Source organism: Misgurnus anguillicaudatus, chromosome 21, assembly GCF_027580225.2.
Source record: "Misgurnus anguillicaudatus chromosome 21, ASM2758022v2, whole genome shotgun sequence".
Taxonomy (NCBI): Eukaryota; Metazoa; Chordata; class Actinopteri; order Cypriniformes; family Cobitidae; genus Misgurnus; species Misgurnus anguillicaudatus.
Window position 1 is genome coordinate 8,189,183 of NC_073357.2, and position 11,793 is coordinate 8,200,975.

Genomic DNA, 11,793 nt, shown 5'->3' on the forward strand with positions numbered 1-11,793 from the left:
CATAGAAACCAGCTTGGTCATATTAAAAACAAGATAGGATAATGATACAAATTTTCAACATTTACAAAGCTGCGTTTGTACTATAAATACCTCTATATTAGATTTAACAGCTTGACTTTGTTTTTCTTTTTAATGATGTAAATTGCTTGCTTACTGCTTTTGTGAGGTCAAAGGTTTAAGGACATCACACAATTACGTGGGACGTTTTGTAACCTTATCAAAGAACCTTATAAATTATGAAAATATATATTCTCAAATATTTAATATAAGCTATAGGGAATTGCACACTACATACATGGGTTTTTTATTTTGTCTTTAATGACCCACGTGACAATTGCTTAATTGACTATATCTTTACACTTTACCCGATGGGACTGCTGGTTATGAGTCGACTACTCCAGAAGTATATATGAAAATGGACGCATAGTGAGCCCTTAATGAAAAAGGTGAAGTGAGAAAAGATGTGTGCAGTGTAAATAAGGGGTAACACTGAGCTAAGGACTAAAAAAGTACATTTTCAACCTATAAAGTGCATGTGTGCACCTAGCGCCAAGACAATGCAAGACAGAAGACCTATAGACACGAACTCTGCCTTCTAACATGTCCATGAACTGTGAAAATAAAGACATGATTAGCACAATTTTGGATCTGGAGACTGCCGTGCCGCCATCTTGGATTCAAATATGTTGCTGCAGTAAAAGTTGTTTTGAAATTTTTCTTGTGTTTTAGTGCTTTTAGTATTTTACATCAGTGCAATTATAGATAATTAGTGTCGTTTTACAGCTTTATTAACTTTTTAGAAGTTGTAATTTATCTTTTAATGGGTTTATAAGTTGTTTGTGAACATTTAAAGTGATGTACAATGGGTCAGTAAGATATTTTTCCTAAACTAATAAAAAAAATCATTAAAAAAGATGGCGAAAATACACAAAATATTTGTGTGCATGTTAGTGTTAAGGTACCCATTGAAATTATTAAAGCAATGAAAATAATGCATTATGCAACTCTGCAGACACAGAAGACAAGCAACAAAGTTGCATGGAAGAGACCTTATGGAGCAGTGTGTTTTCCTGGACATGGGTTTAGATAGGGTGACCATACATGCCATTCTTCCCGGACACGTCCTGTCCAGGATTTCGGTGCATCTTCCGGAAGTCGTATTTTTTGACTGCATACTCCATTCAGTTAAAAACATAAGACATACAATCGTAGTTTCATTTTTATCTTAAAATGTAATGGTTGCTTTTCTGTAATAATAATAACAATCCTCTATGAAGTATGCGGTCGACAAATACGACTTCCGGAAAACGCACCCGAAATCCTTGACAGGACGGGTCTGGGAAGAAAGGCACGTATGGTCACCCTAGTTTAATCCAGGACTAGGCCTTAGTTATATTAAGTTATATTACCTTACATAAAATGCCCTTCTGAAAAGTCTCCCAGTCTGGTTTTAACTGGTTAAGCTGGTGTCCCTGCTAAAAAAAAAAACAATAAAACCATTACAGAAAATTAGAATAGTTTCCATTAAAATACCAATAGGAACCATTAGCTTTTACCATTAAAACCACTACACTGTAGTGTGTTTTGGGCCATATTCCATTAGAACCAATACATACCATTAGAGACCAACAAAAAACAATACACTGTAGTGTGTTTTGGGCCATATTCCCTTAGAACCAATAAAATTCCCAGTAAAACCATTAGAATTTGGTTTTATTGTTTTTTTTCATCAGGGGTAGCAGGCTGTTTTTTAAGGGTTTTGATAGGGTGACCATACGTGCCATTTTTCCCGGACACGCCTTGGCCAGGAAGTCGCATTTGTCGACTGCATACGTCATCGAGGTTTAATATTTCAGGTTGTATTTCAAAAAAGCAACCATAAGATTTCAAGGTAAGACAAAAACTATAATGATTGTATGTCTTTAGAGAAATCAGCCTTAATTTTATTATGTTTTTAACTGAAATGTGAGTACCTCAATGACGTAAGCGGTCGACAAATGCGACTTCCAGAAAAAACACCGGAAATCCTTGCCCAGGAAAATGCCACTTATGGTCACCCTAGGTTTGGACCCATTTTTGCTGGTCTTAGCTGGTCAGGCTGGAAGCATACTCGCTTGAAAGACGCATTTGACCGAAGCAGCTTGTAATTAGTACACAGTGTGCGTTGGCGTAGCTGAGATGAGATGGATCACTTGTAACCGGCCACATACGATGAGCTGTTCTCATGTGTGATCTGTTTCTCAGGTGGGAGGCCACACCATGCTGCCCATACGCTGGATGCCTCCAGAGAGCATCATGTACCGGAAGTTCTCCACCGAGAGTGATGTATGGAGCTTCGCAGTCATCATGTGGGAGATCTTCACTTACGGGAAACAGCCATGGTTTCAGTTATCCAATAATGAGGTAAGCTTTCATACCCAATCGTGGAGTCGTGAATGTAACTATTTTAGAATGTAAGTGTGATCTTCACAGGAAGGGCACGACACGGTCTGAGACAGTGTAGGTTGTAGTGTTCGGGTCTAATTATGAAAACCGGAGGTCTGACCGGAGACCCAAACATTAAAAGTTTCACGTGTGCCTTGGACAGGGGCACCGCTAGCAGTTTTGGGCCCCCTGCATGAGAAAAAATATAAGGTTGGGCCCCTTCCCATACCCATTTCGCACCAAACATACAATACAATACAACCTAACCTAACCAATTCAAAATCTTCTGCAATTTAATAATAGTACAGATTTATTTGCTATTGCTTTGACCACAATTATCAGTATTTATACAGACCTACAATGTCTGCAGCTAAGATGTAATTTATTGTGCAAATGTAAATTTAATTGAAAAATACAGTACAGCGAAAATGCAACATTCTTAAACAAAGATTAAAGATAATTGTGACCCTGCCTGTGAAAACCCAGCTGAAGCATTTATTTGTGATTTACTGTTTTCTACATAAAATCAGCCTACATAATTTAAAGAACAATTTGCGCGAATGAGGCGGAATCGCGTCTTCCGTGGCAATCGCCTGATCCACGCAGCGAGACCTCCAGAAGCGCGTCAACGTATCTTCACATTGACTTAACATGGAAAATCACTCGCGCTTCACTCCTCTACCACGGCTGGTGTAAACGCAGCATTAGTGACATACTGTATACTTGAGCTGGTACACACAAAAATGGCAAACAAAAACAATACATCTTTTCTAGAAATTGACCTCCTGCCTCAAATAAGATTGGGTCAAAAATGCTTGACCAAAGCTTGTATTATAATTATTAGCATTATTTATAAGGTGAGGACAGAGGTGGAAAGTAACAAATCACATTTACTCACGTTACTGTAATTGAGTAGTTTTTTTGTGTATTTTTACTTTTTTGAGTAGTTTTTAAAATCTGGACTTTTACTTTTACGTAAGTATGTTTTATTTAAAGTATTGTACTTCACTACATTTTAAATCATATCCGTTACTGAGTAAAAAAATATTTTAAAAAGCAAGGTGATAAAGACGCGCAACGGATGTAAATGGACGGGGCTCGGGGGAACGCGCAAAAAGAATCATGGAGACGGACGAGACAGGCGCACGCTAATGTAGACCCGCCTCGGTTCAAATCTTATGAAAGAAACCCCTGGTCATATTTACTGTAAGCGACCACTTTCCACTGACGCGAAGCGAGTGTTTCATTTCTATGAAAGGTAGGATTCATGCTCTTAAGTACGAAATTGCACAACGCGTTTTTAATACCATGCGCATTATCTTCCGAGGTCTAGCAGCATCGCGTTAAGTCAAACACAACTTCAAAACGTCCTCGAGAATGCGCAGGTCATTAGACATTGCAGAGAGAGAGAGAGAGAGAGAGAGAGAGAAGAATAAAGGTCATCAGGTCCCCAGGTCAGGGAAGTACGAAGATAATAAACGTGTCAAATGTATATAGACATGGCACTCATCTCATTATATGCTCATTTAAACTATATATAGTTTCATAAAATAATGTATGTTACCAGCAATACATCAATTACAACCTTACTATAGTATTATAGTGTATTTACAAGCTGCTGACCACCTTCAAAAGTGCATAACTCACATGTAAAAATCATTAAACAATTCCATAAATGTTTCTTACTTTAAAAAAGCTTTTTATTTTATTAACTTTTTGTTATTGCACTTTCATTGTAAAGATGTTCCTACAATTAAACACAACTAGTTTGAGATGTATATTCCCTTGTCGTTTTTGAACTATACTAGAATCCTCCACCTCTTCCCGCTGTAAAAAAAAAGTAACTTTTACTCTGAGTAAAGTTAAAATTACTTACTTTTTACTTTTACTAGAGTAGATTTTAGACAAGTAACTTGAATAATTTTTTACTTAAGTAAAAGTAAAGTAACTTTACTTTTACTTGAGTACAATATTTTATTACTTTTTCCACCTCTGGGTGAGGAACAGGTTTCACACACCAGCAGCTACAGTATAAGTAAGGGATAATGTAGAGGCAGCCGGTAGTTATCGGGAAATAAGCCCCGACAGTGTGATCAGGACCCGACGCGAAGCGGAGGGTCTTGTATCACACTGAAGGGGCTTATTTACCCGATAACTACCGGCTGCCTCTACATTATCCCGCTAATTACACGGCTACTTGCCACATAAGAAAAAAACTGGACATGAATATGAATTTGAAACATTTTATTGGCATATTTGTTTTAAATTAACATTTTTATCCTTCCGCGAAACTTTGCACAGATGCATATAATGATCGTAATACCTTATTAAGATCCTCTGCTTCATACTTGTCTGTCTCCATTTTTTTCTCTTTTAGCCAGTCTTTGAGAAGTTTTAATGCCCATTCTGTTTTTTTTTGTGTGTTAGCTTCGTAGCTGTCATGCTCTATTTAGTCAAGTTCAGTCTCAGTAAGCTCTCTGTCTCTTCTCGTTGTTCTTTCTTCTACCCACTGTTTAAATGTTTTGTTATTTCCGTACATGTTAAAATGAATGTCAAAATTTTCCATTCTTAATTGTGGTTGTCCAGTGTTTGTCACAAGATGGCGCCAAACAGTAATCTTTGTTGGCGCGTAGGGATTTAAAACATACAAGTAGTACCGGCTATGCGTTATTACTTTGGAGCGGTTATTATTTGAAAAGAACAAACCTGCAAATGTCTCAACTGACCAATCAGAATCAAGCATTCCAGAGAGCCGTGTAATAAGCAAAAATAACGACAGATCATTGAAACAGTGAACTCGAGAAAACAGCTACAGTATACTCTTTAATGATTTTTCACACTGTTATTTTTATAAAATGAAATAAAAGGACAACAGCATTTCCATTGATTTCTTAAAGCTGTTGCAAGGCGAGAAGCTTTAATACATTACTGAACAAGTTTAGCCTTCTTTGCATTTCTGTTTTATCACAATCAACTCGATTCTCAACTGTATAAAAATCCTTCTTTGTCATATTGTGTTACAAAACATTGGAGTGTTTTACCGATAGCATTATGATAGATTATGTCAATAAGCTTATACGGGCTATGTTAAGTAAAACAGATTATAAGGGCTGACTTCATATCGCGTCAGAATCATATAAAAAAAGAAATGTAAATCACCTTGTGATTTTTAAAATGCATGTGAACAGAGCGAAAACTTTACAGTGGAAAGAAAATTGCATTATATTGCTTCAGTGTCACATTATGTAAACTGCATTTATAGTCAGGAGTGCAAATAACTTTTTTGGCCTGGTTTCTTTAAAAGAGCACCTGGAGATGTTGCTTGGTGCTCACACTAACGTTATTTAGTCAAGACAAGGAAATGATGATTTTCTTTGTCTGTGGTTTGATTAACATTAAAAATAGCATCAGGTTTATACTCTAAATATGGGTGTACTGTCACTTTAAATGCATTGATCCGATATATTGTTGCACACGCATTTTATTTCTCAACTGCTTATATTTTTTTCATGTGTAAATACTTTTACCACTATAATAAGGGCATTTTGAGATAATTTTGTGTTAAAGTGCAAGAAAACAAACTCAGTTGATCTGCGCGTTATCTTACCATTTGCTTGTAAATTAATAGCAAGCTGTCTGAAGCCATGAAATGCAGATGCAAGGCATTTTAAAATGAAAACGATCCTCGTTTATACTGGCATTTTAAAAAGAATCTTCATCCACACTATACACGACCATAAACGCATAAAACATGACCAATCACGTAACTGGGCATGTGCATAAAAGTGTAAAATAACTTATTACTCTAATAATAGCTGACCTTTGCGCATTTATGCAGCCTAGTGGTGTGCGATATTGACAAAAATTCATATCTGGATCCTTTGCCGGCAACTACAACCTATAAAAATGTGTTTGGGAAAGTCTTAAGCTCACCCCTACAACATATTAATATGATTAATAGGTTAATGTTGATGTTATAAACCAAACAGAAAGGTCTTTATGATTTAAAAAGGAAGCATTCAAGTGCTAAACAATAGCGAACTTGAAGCAAAAATAAATTTCTGCAAATGCAAACTTCAATCAAACATACAAGAGGTGAAGTATAGCTTTAGCCTACAGAAATGCTTATTGCTTTAATGTAGGGCGTTCCTCTTCAGCCATTTCACGCTGTTACATTTATAATAGTTCATTGTTCGCAGTTCATATTTATGATCTTATAGTCCCTTTGAAAATTTTCGTACGAACTGACTGTATTCTTCAAAAACACCAATTAACTTATCTTACCTGTTGCTGTTCAGTACGTGTGTTCCCTCAAACGCGTTCTCCGACGAAAAAGCGTGGCCGGCTAAAGTATTAACAATTAATATGACATTAATTTTTAAAAGTGTGCAAGGTCCGTGCACATCCTCCGCTAGAAACACAGAAATAGCAAAAAGCGCAATTGGCTAAACGAGCATTAAATATTAATATGACATTGATTTTATTGTTTTTATTAATTTATATTCACAAAACGTATCAACAAAACATCGATTAAAATTAGGGGACAAATTATATGAAACGAAATTCATTTTAAGTAGCAAACAAAACTTAAATTAAACTCGAAAATAATGTCTGACCAATTACAATTCTCCCTTCATATTGGCCTTTACAACGCCCTATATGGCGTTTAAAATTACAGTCTATCTTTCGTAATAAGCTAACTAAATTTAAACAAAACATAAACAACATTACAACAATATTCAAACCCAACAATACTCAAACATACATATAAAACAGATGTTATCTATAAGGATACATGTTAAAACAATTTGATATAGCGTTTATAATAGCTGGTTGGTAGATGTTTACTATTTTTGGAAAAACCTCCGTTGCAAACCTCCATTTACCTGAATAAAAATCATTTGTACTTTGAAAATGATGCGCTGTCACATTAACATCAGCTGTTCGTTTACATAAAACTCCGTCTACGTTAATTTACACTGCAGCGCAATGTCTGAGTTCTCAAACTAAAACTCTTCAGCGTTTATGAACGACTCCACTTATGAGGGTCGAAAACGGTGGTGGAGTGTAAATGAGAGGCGTAAACGTGCCAAAAGTAATGCGTTTTAAAAGGTAAACGCATTAATGTAAACATAGCCTTAGATCAGGAGTGGGGAACCCTGGGTCCTGGAGGGCCACTGTCCTGCGGAGTTTGGTTTCAACCCAAAACAAACACACCTGAATTTCATTTCCAAGCAATCCTGAAGACTTTAATTTGATTTTTCAGGTGTGTTTAATTAAGGTTGGAACTAAATTCTGCAGGACAGTGGCCCTCCAGGATCAGGGTTCCCCACCCCTGCCTTAGAATCATCCAAAGCCCCCCCCCCCCCTTACTGGGCCCCTGGCCTTGGACACGAGGCAGGAATAATTTTAAAGGCATCTGGTCTGGGGTAATTTAAAATGAATGTGTTTTTACCGAACAGACCCAAGAAGACCCAAACTATCTTGCATGTGTGCATCGATTCCTTTTCCAACCCTTCCTCTGTTTGCCAAGAATGCTTGCGACATTGTGTGGCTGGCGGTAGGTTCATTTCTGTTTAGCCAGACCTGTCAATGCATATTGCATATTTTAGTGGCTACCTTGGTGTCGTGGTTAGATAACAAAAAAAAAAAAATGGAGCGGTGGACCAACTTGGTTGCGAGGTCTGTATAGTGTCCTAACATTCGGGTCCAGTCAGGTAAAAAAAAATTGCCACTGGTTCGGGTTGGACTCGGGTCTAATTTTCTCTGGTTTGTCTCAGGTCAGGTAGCTCCAAAAACCTGTTAATATTTCTTCCCATACAGTATTTAAAAGCATTAGCATTAAAGCGTTATTAGTGCACAAGGATGTTTTAAAAATTTGATTATAAAATTTGTCCAAGTTGGATGTTCATGAATCTGCTTTTCAAATTGATGCCTTTATTTGTCCCCCCGAGCTGATTTTGGACTTTGGTCTTTTCGCAGGTCATTGAATGCATTACCCAAGGTCGGGTTCTAGACAGGCCTCGCCTGTGTCCTAAGGAAGTGTACGACCTCATGTTAGGCTGCTGGCAAAGAGAGCCGCAACAACGACTGAACATCAAAGACATTCAGAAGGTCCTTTACGCTCTGGGCAAAGCCACTCCCGTCTACTTAGACATCCTCGGCTGAGACCGGTGCCGCCTCTCTCGCCAGTACGACACAATCCAGGAATAACCAAACGACCCCACATCGGCGCTCCGCTGGGAAGACACGTCGGAGAGGAACTTTTAAGTGCCTGCAACCTTTTTTCGATACACTGGGTATAAAAGTAAAAATATTTAAAAACAAACTTTTACATTTTGTTAACTGGTACAGTATATAGTGTACAGAATGAAGACAACATTTTTCCTAAAAAGATGACAGTGGGAACGGCATTAGTTGGATGGCATCATGTTGCGAGAAATGATTTCATTTTCTACACATATATAGTACACATATATATTTTTATTTATTCATTTTCGGTTTGAAGGTATGGGTGCCTGTCATGTTTAGTGCTGTTGATCTTATCTTTTCGAGACGGCTGCTCTTTGGTCGCGCTTTGCTTTGATGGCCGGGATTGTGCGAGGAAAACCTTATTCCAGTTTTATGCTCATTTTCTCTTATTTTTTGCAACTTTAATTTGTGACATATAGCTCTCGAGCGGGCAACTTTGAACCTTTAGAATACTAAAACTTTGATATATTTTCATTGTATGTGATTGTATATACTGTAAATTTATATACTTGTCGACCTGTTAACTTATTTTTTGTTTTCATTTCTTTTTCAACACATGGGTTGCGATGTACACTTTGTAAAGGGCCAGCCGGGAGAGAATATAAATATCAAGCAGTATCTTAAAGCGAGCTCATTAATATACAGGGTCTTATATTGTTTTTCACCTATCATGATGGAGTCGAATCTATCTAAGTACTTTGCATCACCAAAACTCAATGTGCTACAATAGGACATACACCGCTGGCTTGATGTCACCCTGCTCCTAAATCAGCAGATCACAGTCTTTATAGCATTTGATAAATATCAATGCCATCGCATCTAAAGTTAACAATTTCATGATGTTGTTGTCTGTAGCTAAACAGTTACTTGTTATTCGAGGAGATGTTCCTCTGAGATGTTTGTCGATAAAGCGCCAAATCTTTGAGACATCAGGATTTCAAGAGATTCTCTTGCCTCTTTGCGGTACCACAGATATTTGCAAACGACATATAAAAATGTATGTTTAGATTAAGTATTAAATAAATATCTGAAACTTGTCAATTTAAGTGTTTTCTGTTTGTTGTTTGTCGACTTTCAGCTTGCTATCAGTGGTTTGTATCTAAACCTTATGCTGTGTTTACACCAACCGCGTTTTAGGTGTCAAAATCGCGTCTACCACGCCTAGTTTGCCGCTTGAACAGTTTTAATGCATTTGCGCGTGTAGAGCGAAGTAGACGCGCGAAAAAGCAAGCATTTGACACGCGTCAGCGGCAAACTCCGCTTTTCGTGGGAGGGGCAAGTGCTATGCGGTTGTATGTTTGCAAGATGACTCATGTTGATGTGTGCATTTATCGAGAGAGTTACCAGTTTGTATTTGGTAACCTTATTATAGGGGGAAAATAAACGGCGCGGGTCGATAAAGGTCACGTGACTCAAAAGTGAAATGTGTATTTACAACTTACCAGGTTGCCCAATGTCCTCACTGACACTCTTCCAATCGAGGTCCTTTTCATTCCTGTCTCTATAGAAATAAGAACTTGTGTCGTATAGCTCCGGGTGACTGCTCACAGACAATATCAAGCGTTCGTTCAGGTTGAATGAGTGACTCCGGGCTGGGCTGCCGCCACAGCAGCAAGCAGGCTCCTGATTGGTTAACGCGGCGTGAAATTCCGCCAAAGTTAAAATCTTTCAACTCAGGCGTCAGCCGTCAATTCGCGTCAAACACAAAATGCACCATTCGCATGTATCACATCAGGCACTCAATTCACGCCATTTGCGCGAACTAGAGGCGCGAATGAGGCGTAAATGCCTCTTCCGCGCTAAACGCCTCATCCGCGCCGCGAGACCTCCAGATGCGCATCAACACGTCTTCACATTGACTTAACATTGAAATCACTTGCGCTTGGCTGGTGTAAACGCAGCATTTGATTTGAAATTCAATTTAAAATTTACAGGGATGTCTGCGTGTGCTTTTGAGGAAAAGTAAAGTGAAATCTCATTGGCTCGGACTGTCAACATCAAAGTGTTTGAGAAAGCACATTGGTTTGACATTACAATTTATATTGTAAAATAATATTGTAAAGTTTTACCAATATATGCTTTTATGTGTGACAACATTTAAAACTACTGTATATGTATTGTACGGTATGCACTACTTTAGTGAAGACAGATAGATATGGTTGCCTCAGGCATATTTACTGTTTGATGTTATAGTAACAATGCTTCGCTGTTAATGATTTTATAGTAACAAAAGAGGAGATTTTCAGGGAACATTTTAAATATCAGCATTACGTTTTTTAAAGGGGCCATGGCACAAGACTTTTTTAAGATGTCAAATAAATCTTTGGTGTCCCCAGAGCACATATGTGAAGTTTTAGCTCAAAATACCATGTAAATATTTATTATAGCATGTTAAAATTGCCACTTTGAAGGTGTGTGCAAAATTTGCCATTTTGGGTGTGTCCCTTTAAAGGCAGAGTCCATGATGTTTGAAAGCCAATGTTGATATTTGAAATCACGTAAACAAACACGCCCCTACCCCAATAGAATCTGGACCTTCTGTTGATAGACCCGCCCCACACATACGCAACCCGGCATTTGATTTGATTTGATTGGCTATAAGTGTGTTTTGGTAGTCGGCCCATCTCCTTTTCCAAAGCGTTTTTAAACAACGTGGACTCCGCCTTTAAATGCAAATGTGCAGTTTGTTGCAATTGAAACTCAATTGTGCTTTGAATTATTTTCTCTCTCTCTCTCTCTTTTTCTCTGCACTAAATGGCAGTGCTGTAATTGGATGGTGCAGATTAAGGGGTGGTATTGTTATAAAAAGAGCTCTTTATGACATCATAAGGAGAGCCAAATTTCAACAACCTATTTTTTTACATGCTTGTCGAGAATGGTTTACCAAAACTAAGTTACTGGGTTGATCTTTTTCACATTTTCTAGGTTGATAGAAGCACTGGGGACACAATCATAGCACTTAAACATGGAAAAAGTCTGAATTTTATGCCATGGTCCCTTTAAGGGAGTGAATATTGAGTTAATTGACTAATCCTCCATTCCCTATTGCTTTACTGGAAACAAATGTGCGCTGTAATACATTTCTTGCTTTATAAAGACATTCATGATTAATATTCA

At 37.7% G+C, this 11,793-nt stretch overlaps 1 protein-coding gene across 2 annotated transcripts in view; it reads left to right on the forward strand.

Annotated features, from left to right (window-relative positions):
- Positions 1 to 9,713, forward strand: part of ntrk3b (neurotrophic tyrosine kinase, receptor, type 3b) — a 172,022-nt gene extending 162,309 nt beyond the window's left edge. For both annotated transcript variants that reach the window (XM_055185574.2, XM_055185643.2), the window contains 2 exons: positions 2,245 to 2,403; positions 8,407 to 9,713. In XM_055185574.2, coding sequence (XP_055041549.1) covers positions 2,245 to 2,403; positions 8,407 to 8,592 — 345 coding nt within the window. In that variant the 3' untranslated portion in view covers positions 8,593 to 9,713. The remainder of the gene's footprint in view (positions 1 to 2,244; positions 2,404 to 8,406) is intronic.
- The last annotated feature ends 2,080 nt before the right edge of the window (positions 9,714 to 11,793 follow it).